General features: G+C 36.5%; 2 protein-coding genes across 2 annotated transcripts; both read right to left on the reverse strand.

The window, feature by feature from the left end:
* Positions 1–275: 275 nt before the first annotated feature.
* LOC131328295 (cytochrome P450 CYP82D47-like) lies at positions 276–3,158 on the reverse strand. The gene is made up of 4 exons (XM_058361256.1): positions 3,072–3,158; positions 2,433–2,443; positions 1,664–2,153; positions 276–1,054 (listed from the first exon to the last, which is right to left on the reverse strand). Exons 1-4 carry the CDS (start codon positions 3,156–3,158, stop codon positions 434–436), a joined length of 1,209 nt encoding a protein of 402 aa, XP_058217239.1. The 3' UTR covers positions 276–433.
* A 6,022-nt stretch (positions 3,159–9,180) lies between these two features.
* Positions 9,181–16,422, reverse strand: LOC131331113 (cytochrome P450 CYP82D47-like). The gene is made up of 3 exons (XM_058364952.1): positions 15,748–16,422; positions 12,997–13,411; positions 9,181–9,963 (listed from the first exon to the last, which is right to left on the reverse strand). The coding sequence occupies exons 1-3, from the start codon at positions 16,377–16,379 to the stop codon at positions 9,343–9,345; spliced, it is 1,668 nt and encodes a 555-aa protein (XP_058220935.1). The 5' UTR covers positions 16,380–16,422; the 3' UTR covers positions 9,181–9,342.
* Between the last annotated feature and the right edge of the window lie 7,717 nt (positions 16,423–24,139).

A 24,139-nucleotide genomic window follows, 5' to 3' on the forward strand; every position in this document is an offset into this window, starting at 1 on the left:
GAGAATCAAACGCGAGATCACCTTCGAATCCACCGCACCACCCTCGCCGTTAAGCCCAAACCAGAATCCCCAAAAATCGACTCAAAGTTAAAGTTAAAAAAAATAAAAATTTGAAATGTAATCCTAATTCTTCCACACCAATTTTCCTAATGAAATTGAAAAACAAAGTCCACAAAAAAGATATTTCCATGCTTACAAAAACATTCCTAGCTAGCCAGAATCTAATTTTAAGTTCAGGTTTTATTTAATAACGGTAATTTGCACAATGATCAAACACCAAATATACTCCTTAATTACTAGAAAAAAGTACAATTTACAGAGAAACTATTCAAGGTGCAACGAATATCAGAAATATGCAACCATCCATGAGATACATATCACCGTATTGCGACTTTCCTCACATAATCTTGTGATTCTGTTCATACTCTAACTATTATTGAAGAGTCGGAGCTAAACGAGGAGTAATAAGAACTTGAAGTGGAGTGGCTTTAGCATTTGTTAATCCAGCGCTCTCGGTCATGTCAACTAGCGCATCGTCTGGTGTCGAAAGCTCAAACTCGTGGAGTAACCTAGCCAGCACTAAGTGCAACATCTGGAGAGCAAACGCGATCCCCGGGCAAGCTCTTCTACCTGCTCCAAACGGAATCAGCTCATAATGTTGTCCCTTCACATCGACATCCTTTTGCGCCACAAGGAACCTCTCAGGCCGAAACACCAGCGGATCAGCCCATTTCATCGGGTCCCTCTGGATTTTCCACAAGTTTGGAATCAACCGCGTGCCTTTGGGGATATGGTAGCCCCTTATTGTGCAATCTTCTGTCAATTCTCTCGGGCCTGATAGTGGACCCGCTGGGTATAAGCGTAGCGTTTCTTTGACTATGGCTTGGAGATAGAAAAGTTTGTTGACATCTGATTCGTCCACTTGTCTTTCCTTGCCAACGTGGAGATCAAGCTCGTCTTGTGCCTTCTTTAACACGTGGCGGTTGTTCAACAGGAGTGAGAGTGCCCATGTCAACATTATGGAAGTGGTGTCGGCTCCCCCGCCAATGATATTCTGCAAATTGTAAAGCAAACAACACTTGGGAAATTAGAATTCCAATTTTGCGATTGGTTTGGTTCCTATATGATTTATTTTAAAAAATCAGATGCAATAAATTAGAACACAAACATGTGCAAATTAAGTAATGACCAAAGTGTGGCTACAGAATAATGAAAAAATAACACAGAGTGAAATATAGTTTCCTGCAGGTATATAAGTGCATCAACAATGTCATAACCAAAAGCAATATGTTTACGAATATAGCAATATTGTAGTTTCAGTGAATTCAATAATCTCAAAGAATAATATTCAAACTCAACCTCCTGAGGCGTTTAGAGCAGTCAAGTGATGTGTTCACTAACATGTTAGTTAGGGGTGTTTCCAGTCGGGTATTACTTAAGGATCTATCACTCCTGTTATTAAAAAATGTCAAGTTATTTTCACTAATTAATAAGTTGTAAACAACATACTAAAATGTCATAACTTGTTGCCCAAAATAATTAGTTCTGAAAACATAGCCTAAAAGTAAAACTGTGTCCGTGTCATGCTACATTTAAACGTGTCGTGTTGTGTTGTACCTGTGCCAGGGCAGCCCGTCTGACACCTCTTATAATATATACATACCAAGCATGTGGATTTGTTGATGGTGTCTGCATCGTAACCAGCAAGATCAGTCCCTTCCAGAGTTGAAAGCATCACGTCCATAAAGTCTTGATCCCCCTTACAACTCTGTCCCGATTCTCTCCTCTGTCGATGTTCGTCTAACCACCGGGAAAACAAATTATCCGCTTCCTTGAAAGTTTCTTTCATGGCCTTCTCGTGTCCGCCCAAGTCTAACCACCGCAAAAAGGGAATGGCGTCGGGCGCCAGAAATAGTCCCAGAAAGTAAAAGAAGTCCCTCAGCGCCTTCTGGCATCGCCGCCCCTCCTTCTCATCGCCGTCAGTAGCAACACCGAAATACCTCTTTCCTACGACCATTCTGACGACCACATTCATGGTCTGGTCAGAAAACCACCGCTTCATCTCCACCATGACACCCCTGTGAAAAGAATAAGTACTAGAGAGGATAAAAATCAATCCATCACAGATGCATTTACGTGAAAAGAAAGGAAAGCTATGGTTTATGATGCTTAGAGACTTCTAGTTAGTTAACATGTTGTTCCTGGCAAGCTTGCTTAATTTGAAGATTCAATTGGAGCGAAACTGTTCAAAACACAACTTGAGTGCATGTATCTTATAGCGTTTTCTTAAGCAATGATTTCAAATTAAGATATGCATCGTGTATCGTTTTTTTCATTTTCTGAATTGTATCGGGATTCGTATTGGTTATTGCAAGATAGTTATTAAAAGCTAATATACGATTAAAAATTAGTTATACCTAGTTACAACTTACAAGCTAAAAATCTGTTGTATATAAGAAACATAAGTGTTTCATAAATAAAAAAAGAGTTTTTCAGAATGAAAATTTTCAAGTCTCTCAAGTGCGGTCTATGACATTGAAATTTTCTTGTTTCTTGGTCAAGAGAAGAGAAAGAATAGTCTTATGTGATTCAGGGAAATTAACATGATCGAAAACCCAAGGTTTCCACCCCAAGTGGAGAGAGTTCAAATTCTTTGGAAACCTTGGGTTTTCCACCACCACCCGTTGTGAGTTCCACTGTGCATATTTTGATTTAATTTGAACCGTTCGTTATGTATGACTCGTAGAGTAGTATATTCATGACTTAAAAGAATCATCATTAAGTGCCCCTCTTAGTAAGTTTTCATCCAGCACTTTTTTTGCACTTATGATTTCATCCTCATTTTTTCAAAATGCCAAAACTATCCCTATATATATATATATATATATATATATATATATATATATATATATAAGAGGATGGGAACGTAAAACTCCAGTCCCTGCACTAAAATTGGTGGACACCATTTGACCCAAATTCAAAAAAATTCCATATTAGTTTTCAAAATCCCATAAATCTCGCCCATTTCCTCCCAATCCCTCTCTGAAATCTCGAAAAAATGTTGTTCAAACCTCCTCCGTGTGGTTCTTTTCCATCTCGACCTCGCTTGGATTTTGCGTCTCTAGAAACATTTGGGGGCCGTTATCTTCCAAATCCATCACCACATCAGTAATGAGATTAGTTAATTTTTTAATCCTCTTGCATGCACATCCAAGTTATTGCTCTTTATTTTCTTTGTGCTTCTCTCCAAATGGTCTAATTCCTCAGTCGAATGAACCAACGGTACGGAGGAGGTTCGCTCATAACCAACGGGTTCCAAATCCATCACCAAATTGGAATCTCCTCCGGTTTGAACAAGCACGGAATCTCCTCCGATTTGAACTACGGGTTCTTCACATCCAACAAGTTGGCCGTGTTCAAGCCTGGTATCGAAGTGCAAGTGCTTAAAGAGGAAAGATACAGGCTCGGGCTTTTGGATTTTGTCCACGCTGGTATGTCATGAGAAGGAGATGGATGAAGTTATGGAAGGGTTTCCTTTGATGGTTGGGTTTGTTTGTAGCGAGTTATTTCTTGTGTTTTTTTATTTTCATGATTTTTCAAGTATTCCGATATGAATAAATACGTTTTTCGACCACCGGTGAGAATGTCATTTGTAATCATGTGTTTTTTTTTCATGGTGTATTCATGTTTTTGATGTTTATTTATGTGTTTTCATGAATAAAGCATGTGTATTCATGCTTTTTCATGGTGTATTCATAAAAATTATGATCGATTAATTAATTAATTTTTTTTATGGTTGATTAAAAACATAGTGTAGTCATGTTTTTCATGGTTTTTTATTAATCATTCATGTTTTTCATGAATAAAACATGGTATATTCATATTTTTTAAATAAATTTAGTGTAGTCATAGTTTATGACAATTCACAAAAAATAAGGATTTGAATATTCACGAAATTAAGGAGAGAGAATGGTTTAGAATATATTCATTAAGGATTTGAAAATTGAAAATTTCCCCCATTCCTATCCATTAATCATCTCATGATTTTAGGTAACTATAATTACTATAATCCCACTAATTTAGCAAGAAAATATACACCTACATATGAATATCTTATTAAAAGGGTAATATAGGAAATTCACCGTCTGAAATGGTGAAAACATAACTGTTCAAAAAGTACTGGATGAATACTTACGTGGGATGGAATATGAGGATGAATATTTAAAAACTCCTAAATTAGTTTGCTTGATCAGATATTAGTAGGTATATAAAAAATAAAATTTATACTCATAAAATAGACAATCATTGACAGTTTAACTTCAAAATATATTACTGTCCATTCTGTAAGCTAAATTTCATTTTTGATATATCTATCGATTTCGAATCAAGTTGATTTTTATACATAAATATACTAATTTGTGAACCCTCTAGGATGAACAATTCATATTTCAACAAAAAAAAAAAAAAAAAGGTCAAGTGGGACCCATAGATGGTGACGGAAACTCTGGCGTAGAGAACTAATTAACCTCATAATTTAACATGGTATTGCCACATACAATTCATGATATACTCGTTACGTACCTGATAAGAAAATGATCTCACGTGTGACGTAGTCATGAAAGTTAATTTAGTTACGTGGAATTTGGCCTAAATTAATCTTTTTGTTTTTTTAATTCAGTGAATTTTTTTTTTTAAATTTTGAATCAACCATCTATCTTAACAGAAGAAATCTAAATAGTAAAATTTCATGATCAAATGCTTATGAAGTAAAATTTTATGGTGAAATACAAAAATCTTCGGATTAGATTTGTCTTTTGTATACTTTTCTTTAAAAAAAAAAAAGTAAAATTTTATACTCTAATATATTATTCCCTCCATCCCGATTTGTTTGTCCTTTTTGACTTATACATGTTCCAAATTGACTGTCTAATTTCAAAAATTTCAAAATCAATATCTTAGATTATGTACATTTTCAAATCAATAGATTAGATTTGGTTTCGGCTTTTTGACTTTTTTGGTCCCCAAAGTATTTTCGCTGTGCCACTTTGGTCCCCAATATTCCAATTGCTAACATTACATCCCCAAAGTATCAATTTTGTATTTAAATAGTCCCTACGGCTCACGCCGTTCATTCCCTCCGTCAAAACCAAGGGCAAAGTTGGTATTTCACCTCAAAACGGTGTCGTTTGGTTGGAAACGGCTTTTTGACTTTTTTGGTCCCCAAAGTATTTCCGCCATGCCAATTTGGTCCCCAAAATATTTTCGTCATGCCAATTTGGTCCCCAATATTCAAATTGCCAACATTTCATCTCCAAAGTATCAATTTTGTGTTTAAATGCTCCCTGCGGCTCACGCCGTTCTTTCCCTCCGTCAATTTAGTCCTCTGGGTTCCGAGGTTTTGGTTTTTATGACCCTCTAGAATAAAATGATCAGAAAATTAAAATTTCGCACCGGTTCAAACGGGTTGAAAATTGAAACACTTGATTTTTTGAGGTTGTTTATATATTAAAAAATATGGTAAAAAAAATTAAGTGTTCAAATTTTCAATCTGTTTGAACTTGTGCGAAGATCTTAATTTTTTGATCATTTTATCCTAAAGAGTCATAATTATTTTTTTTACTTTAAAGTTTTCAATGAGAACCCTAAGAGAATTATGAATAAGAAAAATCTATGTTTCCAACAAAACGACACCGTTTTGAGGTAAAATACCAACCTTGCCCTTGGTTTTGACGGAGGGAAAGAACGGCGTGAGCCGCAGGGAGCATTTAAACACAAAATTGATACTTTGGAGATGCAATGTTGGCAATTGAAATATTGGGGACCAAATTGGCATGACGGAAATACTTTGGGGACTAAATTGGCATGGCGGAAATACTTTGGAGACCAAAAAAGCCGTTTCCAACCAAACGACACCGTTTTGAGGTGAAATACCAACTTTGCCCTTGGTTTTGATGGAGGGAATGAACGGCGTGAGCCGTAGGGACCATTTAAATACAAAATTGATACTTTGGGGATGCAATGTTAGCAATTGAAATATTGGGGACCAAAGTGGCACAGCGAAAATACTTTGGGGACCAAAAAGGTCAAAAAGCCATTTAGTTTCCTTAATAAATTGGAAACCCGAGATTGGACAAACAAATCGAGACGGTGGGAGTATGTTAGTCCGAACTCCAGCAAGATACTTTACTCAGATTCATTCTCAACCCAGAAACTATGTTTTCAATCTTCTCTTAATAGCAGTTAATCCCATGATCTCATTGCTTCCAAGTGCAGCTACCCAATTGTTGGGGACTTGTCCCAGCAGTCAGACATGTCAATTACGTCCGTCAATACACCAATGAACGACATTGATTTAGCTATTTTGTCGGAAAACGGAAGCGACTACAAACACACACACCATCAAACAAAGAGAGAATACAGATTTTATATGGTTCCTCAATTTGAGTACATCCACGGACAACGAATTTTACTATGAAATTAGGGAGGAGGATACACAAATCACTCGATCAACTCAACCTCACACTCTCACCGCTCTCTTTCTCTCTATTTCCCACTAGTGGAGGGGGGAGTTCCCCGAAGGGGGCTCCCTCTTTCTCACGTCTCTCCCTCCCTTTTCTCTCTTTCACTTTCCACATCTTTACACTACAACTTGTACATATACATATACATATACATATACATATATATATATATATATATATATATATAATATAAGCTCTAAATCAGACAAAAGAAAAATCTCCGAAAATCACCCGTGCACCTACCAATTTGGACTTTCAAGACCAAATCTTATCCAATCAATCTTTGACAAAATCTCTTAGTTTGATCCAAATCCTTGAACATGTTTTTCATGTGTAAGTCAAGCTTATCATATTTCAACACACGTACTCCACTAAAATAGTAAGAACGATGTTGAATTCGGTCTTGTTTAGGTGTAATTATTCAATAGTCTGGATGTACCGTCACATAATTAATATTTCGGACTACTTTACAACCACAGATTCCTATAGGGTTGATAGACTTGGTGGTAAATCGTACAAGAATGTGTGGTTGTAAAGGAATTTTCACCTGGTTTATGGGAAATTAAGTGGATAAGTCAACACTTCCCTTTGTTATGAAAGTCTTTAATACACACCCCTTTAAGGTGTGTACCATATGCACCTATTGTGTAGTTTATATTGTGCCACCTTATAAAAAATTCCTTGTAGAACCGGTCATTCATAACATTTTATTTCGTATCGTAACTTTTATACTAAAAATTCGTAACTTTTTATCAATATGATTCGTAACTTTTTAGCAATATGATTCGTAACTTTCTAACAATAGATTCATAACATTTTGAGAATCATAACATTTTAGTGAACAGCTGTTCGATCTTGTGCATCCATTTCGGTTTTGAATGATTAGAATTTTAATCAAGTTTTTTTTTGAGAAAAGTTAATTACAATCAATTAGTATCAGTCATAATTGATTTTCAATCCGAATCTTTAAAAAACACTTTGAACGATCGCGATTGAGCTCCATAACTTTTTATTTACGAAACAGCCGTAAAGAAGATTTTCTCAAAAAGCAAACAGATTTGGTGGAAAAGTAGAACAACAAAGCAAGGAATTATGGGACGATGACTTTGTAGCACAACTACTAGTCCACGAGGCAGGTCGACCCATGCAAGTTGATTTCGTCTCATTGTGTGGAGAATTGAATTGACACTAAAACTAGTTTGCACTGGGATAAAAAGCTCTAAATCTCTGGAGAATTCCTTTGGCATGTCTTTGTATTCCGCTTGACCGTTAGGTTATTTGTTCAAATCTATGCATCTTCGTTGAGTCGAGTTATGTGAAAATTATACTTATGGTAGCCGAGAGAGAACTGGTTAGTATATGGATCGAGTTAATTGCCAATAGCCAGAAGCCCATAATATCAACACTTCTCCCCCTTGTCTTGCAGAGATCTCCCCTTCTCCCTTTATTGAAAGAACACCTCCATTTATATTTTTTTGAAGGGTTCTAATCTAAAATCAATTGGTAATAGGTGAAATAGCCTCTAAATTTTATTAACCAAACTTGAATGGCTTAGATAAGCGATGTGGGCTAAAGTCTAACTCTTCCCCTCACGTGTAGCCCTGATGCACGTGGAGGAACACGAATTGAGAAGACTTGGAAATTTGCTCGGACGCCAGAGACTCGACCACGCGAGGTGAGACCACCAAAGACTTACTAGTTCTGATACCATGTTAGATAGAATACTACTGTATTAATCATAGTATCCTATATGCATAAGACAGCAATCAATGGGGTTGTCCTTCTTACAACCGGTGCAATGTTTTTGGACCCTTTGCCACTACAGACTGCGTTCTTTTGGCTTTAACTTAAATTTGAAAATTTTATCTTTGTGTAAAAAAAATTTTGCATTTTTTTGTTTTCCTTCAAAGTTTTTTGAGTTATTGATTCATCTCAATGAGAGAAATCAAAAAAGTAAAATTTTGACAATTTTATCCAAATATTTTAAAAAATAACCACTTGCTGTGTTTTAAGGGATGTTGTGGTCCTGTTTTCTGTCGGTCCCATTTTTCCTCCTTTAGGATTAGGTGTCTTGAGCCTATATTTTGATCGATGTTTGTGCTCGCCTTTAATGGGGGCTTTGTACCTTTGATCTCTTTTCCTCTGTACCTCCCATTTCCATTAATTTTTTAAAATTTAAAAAAAATTTCCTCTTCGCTGAGGATCAAACAAAAATAAATGGTGTTGTGAGGTTGAATCCTATGAAGCCCAAACATAACCAACCTTGAAAGCACTAGAAGTATGCCTGATTGTTATCTTCATGAGGCCCTGTTTATCTTCCTTTTTTTTTCCCTTCAATGGGAATTCGACAAATAATGAAATGAAATTAAAAACCCAGCAGTAGATCGGTTGAGAATCAAACGCGAGATCACCTTCGAATTCACCGCACCACCCTCGCTGTTAAGCCCAAACCAAAATCCCCAAAAATCGACTCAAAGTTAAATTTTAAAAAAAAAAATCTGAAACATAATCCTAATTCTTCCACACCAATTTTCCTAATGAAATTGAAAAACAAAGTCGACAAAAAAGATATTTCCAGGCTTACAAAAACATTCCTAGTTAGCCAGAATCTAATTTTAAGTTCAGGTTTTATTTAATAACGGTAATTGGCACAGGGATCAAACACCAAATATACTCCTTAATTACTAGAAAAAAGTACAATTTACTGGAAAACTATTCAAGGTGCAACGAATATCAGAAATATGCAACCATTCATGAGATACATATCACCGTATTGCGACTTTCCTCACATAATCTTGTGATTCTGTTCATACTCTAACTATTATTGAAGAGTCGGAGCTAAACGAGGAGTAATAAGAACTTGAAGTGGAGTGGCTTTAGCATTTATTAATCCAGCGCTCTCGGTCATGTCAACTAGCGCATCGTCTGGTGTCGAAAGCTCAAACTCGTGGAGTAACCTAGCCAGCACTAAGTGCAACATCTGGAGAGCAAACGCGATCCCCGGGCAAGCTCTTCTACCTGCTCCAAACGGGATCAGCTCATAATGTTGTCCCTTCACATCCACATCCTTTTGCGCCGCAAGGAACCTCTCAGGCCGAAACACCAGCGGATCAGCCCATTTCATCGGATCCCTCTGGATTTTCCACAAGTTTGGAATCAACCGCGTGCCTTTGGGGATATGGTAGCCCCTAATTGTGCAATCTTCGGTCAATTCTCTCGGGCCTGATAGTGGAGCAGCTGGGTATAAGCGTAGCGTTTCTTTGACTATGGCTTGGAGATAGAAAAGTTTGTTGACATCTGATTCGTCCACTTGTCTTTCCTTGCCAACGTGGATATCGAGCTCCTCTTGTGCCTTCTTTAACACGTGGCGGTTGTTCAGCAGGAGTGAGAGTGCCCATGTCAACATTATGGAAGTGGTGTCGGCTCCCCCGGCAATGAGATTCTGCAAATTGTAAAGCAAACAACACTTGGGAAATTAAACTTTTTACTAAATGAAAGTAGAATTCCAATTTTGCGACTGGTTTGGTTCCTATATGATTTTTTTTCTAACAAATCAGATGCAATAAATTAGAACACAAACATGTGCAAATTAAGTAATGACCAGAGTGTTGCCACAGAATAATGAAAAAATAACACAGAGTGAAATATAGTTTCCTGCAGATATAGAAGTGCATCAACAATGGCATAATCAAAAGCAACATATTTACAAGGATAGCAATACTGTAGTTTCAGTGGATTCAATAATCTCAAAGAATAATATTCAAGCTCAACCTCACTACAACAAATTACACCATTCCCGACTAACGTTTTAGTCGCCAAATGTCCACTTTTTAGTCGCCAAAGGGTTTTCCCGACTAAATAATTTAGTTGGCAAATTAGTCGGAGAATGACAGTCGGCAAATGTAATTGCCGACTAAATAAGGTTTAGTCGGCTAATGTATGGTTTTAGCGACTAAAAAACTTGGTCGGGGTTTCTATTTTAGTCGGCAAAAGTTAACTTTTTGCCGACTAAATATTTAGTCGGCAATTATAATTAACTTTTGCCGACTAAGTATTTAGTCGGCAATAATAATTATTGTGGCGTCAAATGTCATTATGAATAAATCAGGGGACCAAAGTGGAAAAATTTCATTTCCATTTCCGAGATGTATTTGCCTTTCCCACCCAATTCATTTGATGGGAATATGGCGCTTCCAGGTCTCGAGCCTGAGACCTCCGCCTTCATCACACACGCGACTGACCACTCTACCATTGCTGTACTTGGTTTACTTTTCTGTAATAAAAGTATTTATACTATTTGGTTTCGTCTATTTTACCTTTATTTTTTTTCTTTGATAAGCTTTTAAATTTACTTTTTTTTTAATCTTTTCTTTAAATTTACTTTCTTAAAAAAAAAAAAAAAAACTCATTACTGCAGTTCATAATCTTTTTTAGAACTTACACACACTAAAAGAGAATTATTTCAATCACACATTCACAAACAGAACCTATTTCTTCAATGCACAAATTAGAACATTATCACCCAAACCCCACTTTGAGGTCTTTTTTTCCCCGGTTAAAACCATCTTATCTTTTGTTTTTATTAAATATGGTTTAAACGATAATTCTTACCGAAATTATAGCTAATTGTTTTTTATTAGACAATTGATTGCATGAAAATACTATTTATTCTAATGAGTTCATGTCTCAATAAAGGGTTTTTTTTTCTTTTTCTATAAAGGGGTTTTCTAAACCTAATCGAGCCGCAAATTTACGAGAATGAATTATTCACCGAGTGTAGCAAAATGAACAGTCTCGATCGTAATATTTTTTTCGTGGTCGTGTGGCTTCTGTAACAATGAGTGCAACATAAGACTTAGTTGACTATCATCAAGTAAATAAAAAAAAGCATAGATTGTAAACATAACTGTCGAGTAATTTTTTGTAATACTCGATCTGAACCGTTAGGATTTCACGTCTTACCAATTATAGCATCGTCACCAAAATCAAAGACCATTCGATATCAGCGACCACATAATCAAAAAACATATTTAATGCGTTCGGAGACGTTTAAGTGTTATAGTGCACTAACCGAGCCCCGCCTGAGGCCTTATTTGGCAATCCAAATCATCTATCTTTTACGTAATACAAATTAGATCATTTGTACCAAGAATGAAGTTAACTCTATTTGAACAGATATTTGATCAGACAATAAAATTCTTTTTAATTAACAATTTGTGTGCCGATAAACAGCTTTCCTTAACCCAATCGAGCAAAAAATTTACAGAAATCTTATGATTAAGAAGGAAAAAAAAATTGAACGGTTTCGATCGGGAAGGTTTCATCGTGTGATCGATGTCGTCGGAACAAATATTGATTTTCTTGAAATTTTGTTTCAAAGAGAGGAAAAATTGATATTCCCCAACCAAATGTAATTTTAGTCAGCAAATATTACTATTCCCTACTAAATTATTTAAATTATTTAGTTGGAAAATATTTTTCATTTATTAATTTTTAAAATTTGCAAAAAAATAGATATTCGCAGACTAAATCTAATTTTAGTCGGCAAATATAAATATTCCCTACTAAATTATTTAGTCGGGAAATATTTTTTCATTCATTAATTTTTTAAATTTAGGAAAAATAGATATTCGCCGACTAAATGTATTTTAGTCGGCAAATATTAATATTCCCTACTAAATGGTTTAGTCGGCAAATGTTTTTCGTTCTTTAATTTTTTAAATTTAGGAAAAAATAGACATTCGCCGACTAAATGTATTTTAGTTGGCAAATATTAATATTCCCTACTAAATTATTTAGTAGGCAAATTTTTTTCGTTTTTTAATTTTTTAAATTTAGGAAAAAAATTGATATTCGCCGACTAAATATAATGTTAGTCGGCAAATATTAATATTCCCTACTAAATGGTTTAGTCGGGAAATTGTTTTCATTTATTGGTTTTTAAATTCGGGGAGAAAATTGATGTTCGCCGACTAAATTTATTTACTAGTCGGCAAACATTATTATTTCCCGACTAAAACTAATTTTAGTCGGCAAACATAATTATTTCCCGACTAAATAATTTTAGTCGGCAATTGTTCAATAATTGGCGACTAAATTTAGTTTAGTCGGGAATTTTAGTCGGCAATTGTGTAATTTCTTGTAGTGCTCCTGAGACGTTTAGAGCAGTCAAATGATGTGTTCACTAACATGTTAGTTAGGGGTGTTTCCGGTGGCCTATTACTTAAAGATCGATCACTCTTGTCGTTGAAAAATGTCAAGTTATTTTCACTAATTAATAAGTTGTATAAATTGTAGATGGGATGCAAAAATTATTCCTTAGTGTAAACAACATACTAATACGTCATAACTTGTTGCCCAAAATAATTAGTATTGGCCTAAAAGTAAAATTGTGTCCGCGCCATGCTACATTTAAACGTTTCATGTTGTACTGTGCCCGTGCCAACGCGGCCCGTCTAACACCTCTAATACATACCAAGCATGTGGATTTGTTGATGGTGTCTGCATCATAACCAGCAAGATCAGTTCCTTCAAGAGTTGAAAGCATCACGTCCATAAAGTCTTGATCCCCCTTACAACTCTCTCCCAATTCTCTCCTCCGCCGATGATCGTCTAACCACCGGGAAAACAAATTATCCGCTTCCTTGAAAGTTTCTTTCATGGCCTTCTCGTGTCCGCCCAAGTCTAACAACTGCAAAAAGGGAATGGCGTCGGCCGCCAGAAATAGTCCCAGAAAGTAAAAGAAGTCCCTCAGCACCTTCTGGCATCGCCGCCCCTCCTTCTCGTCTCCGTCAGTAGCAACACCGAAATACCTCTTTCCTGCAACCATTCTGACCACCACGTTCATGGTCAAGTCAGAAAACCACCGCTTCATCTCCACCAAGACACACCTGTGAGAAGAATAAGTACCGGAGAGGATAAAAATCAATCCATCACAGATGCATTTACGTGAAAAGAAAGGAAAGCTATGGTTTATGATGCTTAGAGACTTCCAGCTAGTTAACATATTGTTCCTGGCAAGCTTGCTTAAATTGAAGATTCAATTGGAGTGAAATTGTTCAAAACACAACTTGAGTGCATACAACGTCAGTAAAAGCTAATATATTGTTCACACAACTTGACATATTGTTCTTGAGCAATGGTTTCAAAGCAAAATATGTATCGTGTATCGGTTTTTTTCATTTTCCGGATTGTATCGGAATTCGTATATATTACCTATTGTAAGATACGTTAGTAAAAGCTAATATACGATTAAAAATTAGTTATACCTAGTTACAACTTACAAGCTAAGAATAGTCTTATCTGATTCATGGAAAACATGATTGAAAACCCAAGGTTTCCACCCCAAGTGGAGAGTTCAAATTCTTTGGAAACCTTGGGTTTTCCACCACCGCCCGTTGTGAGCCCTACTGTGCATATTTTGTTTTAATTTGAACCGTTTGTCATGTATGACTCGCAGAGTAGTATATTCACGCAAAAAAATTTATCAGGTTGATCAGATATTAGTAGGTATATCAAAAATAAAATTTTGATTCATAAAATAGACAATCATTGACCGTTTAACTTCAAAATATATGACCGTCCATTCTGTAAGCTAAATTTCATTTTTAATATATCTATCGATATCGAATCAAGTTGATTTTTATACATAAATATACTAATCTGCAAGTTCTACAAAATGAACAATTCATATTTTAAAAAAAAAGTCAAATGGGGCCCACAGATGGTGATGGAAACTCTGGCAGAGAAAACTAATTAACCTCATAATTTAAAATGGTGTTGCCACAACCAATACATGATATGCTCGTTACGTACCTGATATGAAAATGATCTCATGTGTGACGTAGTCTTGAAAGTTAATTTAGTTACGTGGAATTTGGCCTAAGTTAATCTTTTTGTCTTTTTTAAACAAGTGAATATTTTTATTTATTTTGAATCAACCATCCATCTTGACAGAAGAAATCTAAATAGTAAAATTTCATGACCAAATGCTTATGAAGTAAAATTTTATGGTGAAATACAAAAATCTTCGGATTAGAATTGTCTTTTGTATACTTTTCTTCAAAAAAAAGAAAAAGTAAAATTTTATACTATAATATGTTATTCTCTTCATTCCGATTTGTTTGTCTCCTTTTTAACTTATACATGTTCCAAATTGACTGTCCAATTTCAAAAATTTCAAAATCAATGGCTTAGATTATGCAAATTTTTAAATCAATGGATTAGATTTGATTTCCTTAATAAATTAAAAACCTGAGATTAGACAAACAAATCGGGATGAAGAAAGTATGTTAGTCCGAACTCCAGCAAAATACTTTACTCAGTTTCATTCTCAACCCATAAACTATGTTTTCAATCTTCTCTTAATATCAGTTAATCCCATAATCTCATTGCTTCCAAGTGCAGCTACACAATTGTTGGGGACTTGTCCCAGCAGTCAGACATGTCAATTACATCCGTCAATACACCAATGAACGACAATGATTTAGCTATTTTGTTGGAAAGCGGAAGCGACTACGAACGCACCCCATCAAACACAGAGAGAATACAGATTTTATGTGGTTCCTCAATTTGGGTACATCCACGGACAGCGGATTTTACTATGAAATTAGGGAGGAGGATACACAAATCACTCAACTGAACCTCACACTCTCACAGCTCTCTTTTCTCTCTTTTTCCCACTAGCGGTGGGGGGGAGTTCTTCCGAAGGGGGCTCCCTCTTTCTCACGTCTCTCCCTTCTTTTCTCTCTCTCACTTTCCACATCTTTACACTACGACTTGTACACACACATATAGGATACAAGCTCTAAATCAAACAAAAGGAAAATCCCCGAAAATCACATGCCTACCAATTTGGACTTTCAAGACCAAATCTTATCCAATCAATCTTTGACAAAATCTCTTAGTCTGATCCAAATCCTTGAACATGTTTTTCATGTGTAAATCAAGCTTACCATATTTCAACATACTCCACTAAAATAGTAAGAACGATGTTGAATTCGGTCTTGTTTAGAAGTAATTATTCAATAGTCTCGAAGTACCGTCACGTAATATTCCGGACCACTTTACGACCATATGTTTCTCTGGGGTCCATACACTTAGGGGTAAATCATACAAAAATGTGTAGTTATAAAATTATTTTCACCTGATTTATGGGAAATTAAGTGGATGAGTCAACATAACATTTGTTATATTTTAAGAAAGAAAAGATTTTTGTAAACAATACCCTGAGTTGGTTTTGGCCTCTGTGCAAAGCTTGTGAAGCTCTTTTATGGAGGCCTCGGTTTCAGAAACCCGTACGTGCTTCAGCAACTCAAGCCGGCGGCTCCCTAGTAACTCGACCGAGATGATCTTGCGCATGTCACGCCAATAAGCACCATACGGAGAGAACCCGAACATGGCGTAGTTGTAGCCGAGGTGATGGGCGGCTATGAACTTCGGCCGCGACAAAATAATCATGTCGTGCGTGGTAAAACATTCCTTGGCTATCTCCCAATCACTCACCACCACGGCTCGTTTCAACCCGACCCGGATGGTGAAAATCGGTCCGTATTCATCCGCCATGGCTCCCAAGGTTACGTGGGGGAGACGATCAGAGGTTGTTCCTAGGAGGTGGAGGTGGCCTATTATGGGCCACGCGCCGCCAGCTTCCGGCGGTGGAATATGTTTTGAAGTTTTAGATCTCCGTAGGAAATAGTAGAGAAGTAGTAGAAAGGGAATGACTCCTCCGGCTACGATAGTGTTGGTGTGTGGAAAAAGGAACTCCATGGCCATGGGTGTTACTAATGGGAGTTGATCTTGTATATGTTGTGGGATGATTTTGTGCCTTATAGAGAGAGAGCGCGCGCACGCTTGCATATAATTTGATAGTATTAGAGTTTAGGCACAACTCGAATAATCAGTAAACAATTCAATTTCCACCTCCTAACCTCTTAGGTCCAACCATTCAAGTTATTTTTCCACAAGGCAGGGCCCAGTTGATTTCGTCTCATTGTGTCGAAAATTGAACGACTGAAACTTGTTTGGACAGGATAAGCAAAATAGTGTCTTTTTCATGGAGCCTCCGTGAACCGCTGTTCGATCTTGCGCGTTCATATCGGTTTTGAATGGTTAGAATTTTAATCAAATTTTTTCGGAGAAAAGTTAATTACAATCAATTATTATCGATCATATTTGATTTTCAATACGAATTTTCTAAAAACACTTTGAACAGTCACGATTGAACTCCGTAACTTTTTATTTACGAAACAGCCGTAAAGAAGATTTTCTCAATAAGCAAACAGATTTGGTGGAAAAGTAGAACAACAGAGCAATGAAGTAATGGGACGATGGCTTTGTAGCACCACTGGTCCACAAGGCAGGTCGACCCATGCAAGTTGATTTCGTCTCATTGTGTGGAGATTTGAACTGACACTAAAACTTGTTTGCACTGGTATAAAAAGCTGTAAATCTCCAGAGAATTCCTTTGGCATGTCTTTGTGTTCGGCTTGACCGTTAGGTTATTTGTTCAAATCTATGCATCTTCGTTGAGTCGAGTCATGTGATAATTATACTTATGGTAGCCAAGTTTCGAAGAACTGGTTAGTATATGGATCGAGTGAATTGCCAATAGCCAGAAGCCCATAATATCATCACTTCTCCCCCTTGTCTTGCAGAGATCCCCCCTTCTCCCTTTATTGAAAGAACACCTCGATCCATTTATATTTTTTGAAGGGTTCTAACCTAAAATCAATTGACAATAAGTGAAGTAGTCTCTAAATTTTATTAACCAAACTTGGATGGCTTAGATAAGCGATGTGGGATAAAGTCTAACTCTCCCCCTCACGTGTAGCCCGGATGCACGTAAAGGTACACGAATTGAGAAGACTTGAAAATTTGCTCGGACGCCGGAGACTCGATCACGCAAAATGAGACCACCTAAAACCTAGAAGTTCTAATACCAGGTTAGATAGAATACTACTGTATTAATCATAGTATCCTATATGCATAAGACAGCAATCAATGGGGTTGTCCTTCTTACAACCGGTGCAATGTTTTTGGACCCTTTGCCACAACAGACTGCCTTCTTTTGGCTTTAACTTAAATTTGAAAATTGTCTTTATTTAAATTTTTTTTGCATTTATTTGGTTTTTTGTCAAAATTTTTTGAGTTATTAATTCGTCTTGACGAGAGAAATCAAAAAAATAAAATTTTGACACTTCTATTTAAATATTTTGAAAAATAACCACTTACTGTGTTTTAATGGTTGTTGTTGTGGTCCTGTTTTCTGTCGGTCCCATTTTTCCTCTGGGATTAGGTGTTTTGAGCCTTTATTGTGATGAGAGCTGCTACACACAGCAGATTTGTGCATAGATTGTGCACAGATTTTATTGTGGGGCCCACCACGGGTTCCACACAAATCATCCGAGCCGTGCATTAAATGTAAAACATTTTTTCAAGGGTCTCCGTAAAAAATAAGCTCAATCCAATACCTATAGGTGCTTCATCCAACCATCTAACTTTTCATTCAGATTTTCGGATAATGAAAAGTTATATGGTTGGATCGAGCACCTATAGGTATCGGATTGAGCTTATTTTTTACGGGGGCCCTTGAAAAAATGTTTTACATTTAATAAACGGTTCGGATGATTTGTGTGAGACCCATGATGGGCCCCACAACAAAATCTGTGCACAATCTGTGCACAGATTGCTGTGTGGGTAGACTTTCTGTATTGTGATCGATGTTTGTGCTCGCCTTTAATGGGGGCTTTGTACCTTTGATCTCTTTTCCTCCAGAAAGTCTACCCACACAGTAGATCTGTGCACAGATTGTGCACAGATTTTGTTGTGAGGCCCACCACAGGTCCCACACAAATTATCCGAGCCGTTCATTAAATGTAAAACATTTTTTCAAATGTCCCCGTAAAAAATAAGCTCAATCCAATACCTATAGGTGCTCGATCCAACCATATAACTTTTTCATTATCCGAAAATCTGAATGAAAAGTTAAATGGTTGGATGAAGCACCTATTGGTATCGGATTGAGCTTATTTTTTACGGGGACCCTTGAAAAAATGTTTTACATTTAATGAACGGCTTGGATGATTTGTGTGGGACCCGTGGTGGGCCCCACAACAAAATATGTGCACAATCTGTGCACAGATCTGCTGTGTATGTAGCAGGACTCCTTTTCCTCTGTACCTCCTATCTCCATTAATTTTTTTTAATTTAAAAAAAAAAATCCTCTTTGCCGATCAAACAAAAATAAATGGTGTTGTAAGGTCGAATCCTATGAAGCCCAAACACAACTAACCTTGAAAGCACTAGAAGTATGCCTGATTGTTATTTTCATGAGGCCCTGTTTACCTTCCTTTTTTTCCCCTCAATGGGAATTTGACAAATAATGAAAAGAAAGGCAACAAAAACAAACAAGGGCAATGTGGCTTGTCCCAAAGGTGAATCCATGGATCCTCGCCTTATTTCAGGACTTCATTGGATATGAAATGACAACCGATCGAATCAAATGTGAAACTGATAGTAAGAACAAAATTGAAGACTAATGAAAGATACTTCCATTAATCTTCAAAGATATATCGACAGATAAAATGAAATCGGTGTTGCAAAGAAAACACCAAACTGCATGAAATCGATACATAGGATTCTAAATTACTCCTACTCCTAGTCCTAATGATAACCCAATAATTGGGTTGATAATTAAAGACAAAATTCAACAACAAATAAAGAAAAATTCCTTGATTTGTTGGAGAGAGTTTACAATGAAGCTTAATTTCTCTTCAACTTCCAAATGTGAGACTGCACATGTAATAAAAATACTAACAATGATAACAAAGATAATGCAGTAATAATGACAACAACAATGATAAGAAAATTGAATATTAACAATATAGGTAGCATTCCATCGACATTTACAGATGGTAAAAATATGGTGTAAGCAGGACCCCAGCATTAATTGAGGTGTGCATAGATTAGTCTGATCACCCAATTGTAAAAAAAGTAAACAAACAAATTTCTGAAGATCATTTTTGACCCTTCTACTGTTCTACGTAGGATAATAAACATGGATAATATCTTTTAGAAACGTTTAATAATCTTTAACCCAAAATAAAAGCACAAAAATGGATAAGCAATAATAAGAAAATACTGCAACACAAAACCCTAACCAACTCCCATGGTCAATGTTTTTTTTGTTGCTCCCTCCGTTCTATTTTGTTTGCTTACTATTCTATTTTGAATGTCCTAAAAGATTTACAATATTTTGAAAAGCTGAAGAAAAATGTGTAATTTTTAAAAAACTAACCTTCATAAATAGTAGTAACAAAAACTAGGTTTAAAAGTAAAGCATATGCGATAATATTGTAAATCTAATTAAATATTATCAGAAAGGCTATCCACACATATTTCAAATATTTACCTGCAAGTATAGATCCGGTTTGGACCCGTTTCAGGTCTTGAAAAAATGATTCCACTTGCTCATTTTGTTTAAAATATTTTATTTAGGGTTCCTACAAAAAATTCGCTTAACCGGATATCGGTAATGACTTTTATAAAACATCCAACTTTAGTTCAAAATTCAAGAGTGACATTCTGGGACAATTCCCCTCGACAGTACTGATTTGTCCATGGGACCATCTCACCTCATGTAAACACATGAAAAACATTGTAGGAGGGACTAAAGAGATTAGTCGGGTTTAATAAGACACTCGAAGCTATCTACCTTCCCTTCTTCTTATTTTTTTGGTAATTAACTTGAAATTAAAAAAATGTTAACCGAATGTACAGCCTACAAGGAGCATAACCCAGGAGGAAAAGAAAAGGAAAAAAAAGAAGATTAAAAAAAGTGCGATAATCCATGCACAACCCGCATGGAGAGTAGGGTAAATTAAGTATGATAATGAAAGTGTCATGTGTGTTGAAATCATACCTCGTTGCATTATTCATCTAAGCGGAAGGATAACACAAATAGTACAACAGGATATGATATGTAGTGATACGAGTAGAATATCATGAAAGTTAACTACTACCTGCCACATCCCGCCAGGCTATGAAATAAAATAAATAGTCATGGTCGGAAATGACCAAATGATAACCATCACTGAGGACTAGCAGCAGCATAGCAAATCGGCATCAAAAGAAAACTGAACAGCTACTACAGAGGAACAAGGCACCAAGAAAAGAATCGAACTAGAGATATCAGCATCCGACAAGAATCTCCACCCTGCACACCACACTTATTCCATCCGACATAATACTCCATCATCCAAGCCCTATCTACCTTCCCTTGAAAGTACTGGTTTTAAACTTGCCAATTCTTTCCATATCCCATTATAAAAAAAGCGGTTGCCAAGTTTGAATTTTCGAACAAATGACAAACGTGTAATTTCCGTATTTCACGAGAGTTTGGGCAGTTTATGACACATCAATGTTGGAGTTAATAATGGATGTTCTTGACTTTTTATAAGCACTAATGTAACTTTTGGTCATCAAAAGATAAGTTCTTAATCATATAGAATTAAGCTGCCACCCAAGCAAGATGGAGATTAGCTAAAGTATAATTAATTCTAGAATGGGGCTTGAATTCTAGAGCAAAGTTCGAATGTTTCGTAAATACTCTTACCGATACCGGATTAAGCTTATTTTTTGTAGGGACCATAAGCAAAGTATTTTAAATAAAATGAGTGACTCCAATCATATTTTTGAGATCCAAAATGGGATTTGTACTCACTGGTACAGATTTTTTGTCTGTACCAATAGACTTTCTGTTAATTCTATGTAGTAGATCGATAACCATAAGATAATGAATTGACAGATGACATACAGATAAACATCATAAATCATTCATCGTAGTTGTGGCCTACGGTGCGTTGAGGGCACAACAGGCTAGCTGTTGTGTTCCAGTCATTCAGATCCACAGGCGAACACACTAATTAATATGATTCGAATTATTTGTTTTGTTTAGTTCATCGAGTTTGTTGTCCACGACCAGTGGCGACGCCACATTCAGTCATGTGGGGTCGCATGATCCCATGGAGGGAAAAAAATCTGCTACTATTGTGCTACAAGTTTGGAGTAGATCACAAATGAACCCATTAAAATGTGCATTGTGACTCCATCAAGGGGTGCAAAACACCCGATAATTTACCCCAACCAACCAACAATATTCCTCTTCTCCTCTTTTTGCTTCGTGATCTCTCTGAAGGAAATCTCTGTTGTGTTTAGATCTTCCGATTGAGAAAAACTTGTTTCCAGCTGTGCTCTAAGCAAAATAAATATATGTTTACAGTACTCAATCGCGACCGTCCAAAAATGTTTTGGACGGTCTGGATGTTAATGAAACTTTTCCGGAGAAGAGTTACTCTTCTCCGGAAAAGTTTTATTAACAACCTATTTACAGCACAGCCAGAAACAAGACAATCTCCTTCCAATTACTCCGATTATAAGGCTTTTACTGTTTTTGCCAACTTTTCTTTGGACTATGAGCGGCATATGTGTCTTGGGTGCATAGGGGCTATCTTTGTTGGGTCGTACACTTCTTGTTGTGATGTCGTTGTATTCCAAGTCCTTTTACTTTTTCTAATCATCTTCAAAGTTTAATAATTTGTTTGTTGTTCAAAATAATAATAGTCCTATTCAAGAACTTGTGCCAAGAAAAATCATATCAATTTGAATGACTTTCCTTCCGCTCTTCGACTGAAACGAAACATCACAACTTATAATTTACAGAATGACCCCTTACTTATAAATTCCTGGAATCGACATTGCCCACGACAATAATGAGATTTGTCGGAAGTCACCACTCACATGGGTGTGACTATAAGAATAAACTTCGAGCAAAGTGTGTTTTGTTTTCATTTGTTTGGGACACGTACGTACGAGTAATTGCTAGTAGTATAAAAGGGGAACATGACTAGATTCATTGGCCCAGGTATAAGGAATTGGGCAGTTATGAACACGTGCTGGGTGTGATATTAATCACTTGGCAAGTTCTACAGGGGCCCAATTTTAACTGCTTATTACAAAACCCACGATCTCGGATCATATATGGAGCAAGGCCGCCGGGCCGGTTATACACGGGAGTTCGTGGGGACACATGTGATGTCGACAACCAAGGCATGCATGCTCGACTTTGAATTCATGGGAGTTCTTGATTCATTGAATTCGAACCGAAAATTATTTTTGCGTGCCAAAAATGATTCGGCTCTTTTCGGGCGAAGGGCGAATGTAGGCGTGCCAAGATTTGTCGCTTCCAACGTAAAGAACTGCATGTCCTTTTTCTAACTTCGTAACTGAGAGCGAATGTGACAGTGTGTGTGATCTTTAAGGGCGAGATTCAGGTTCGTCTTTCTTTTCCCACAAAAAACAAAGGGAAGCAAAAAAGGGGAAGGTGAAGGGGAAATACCTTGCAGTAGCATACTTTCACAATGTGTAGAAGAACCGTGTTGGCAGCTTTGTGTTTTGTCGCTTTGTTGCTTTGATTAGTCGTTGTAGGGAATTGCGACATTAATTTACATAAGAAGAAAGTAAGTAATGTAAATTCTGTAAACTTTTTTTACAAACAAAAAGGCATTAATAGTTTTTCAAGTCTAGTAATGCAATTTTTTTCGGTTCCGTAAACTTTCATAAATAAATAAATAAATAAAGGTCAAGAATAGGTGAGAAGGAAATCACGGTTTTTTATTTTGTAAAAGTAAGTATTGTAGATTCTGTACAAAAAAATGAAAAATCATTTAGTTTAAGTAAGGTAAATTCTGTATACTTATTGTAGAAACTTTATATCCATCTCATAACCAATTGGCAATGAGTGGAGAGGTCCCAGATGTTATTAAGTGATCACCCATTCCACTCCCAAGCAATGTGGGATTCATTTCCTTAACATCCCCCCTCACGTGCAACCGCGTTTGAGGTCTGTCACGTGTGGCCACTTTTTGGGTCCTATCATCGTGCAGCCTTTTCGCTGGTCTGTCATCGCGGGGTGTGGATTGTAAATTTTATAAAATGTGGGGTAGAATAGGCCCTGCTCTGATACCATGTAGAAGACAAAGGCTTGAGAAAATTACAGAAAGTGACTACAAACAAATGAAAGAAGAAAATGAGGAATACCTTGTGGATGAGGCTAATTGCATTGACAATATATGGTGTAGTTGGAATACCTTGTGAATGAGACTTGCATTGACAGTGGGTGTCGGAGACTACACCATTAATGGACAGAAAAGGGAGTGGAAAAAAATTTGTCGTGCCTGTTTGCTGAGAAGAGGATGATTGCAAGAGGATTGCAGGCTTGATAGTGGCGAGTGTTGCAACCGGCTCATAGGGGAGGCGAGAGAAGCTACCACATCCGGCCCCCAAATTTTGGTGCAAAATTAAGGTTTCACTGTAATGTAACTTACATATTACTATTAGAATATTTCCAAATAAAAACCCAATTGTATCTTATTTTTTTCAAAAACATTTGCAATCATATATATCTTTTTACATTGATATTGTCATAATTGTATCCTTTTAGTTTTTTTTTTTTTTTTTTGTTATTTTTTACTTTTATCATTTTCTTAAGAAATTCATGAATACACAAGGGGCTCAATATAAGAAACTCGCTTCGGGCCTCCAAAATATATGAGCCGGCT

The sequence above is a fragment of the Rhododendron vialii genome, chromosome 6a (genome assembly GCF_030253575.1).
Source record: "Rhododendron vialii isolate Sample 1 chromosome 6a, ASM3025357v1".
In the NCBI taxonomy this organism is placed as follows: Eukaryota; Viridiplantae; Streptophyta; class Magnoliopsida; order Ericales; family Ericaceae; genus Rhododendron; species Rhododendron vialii.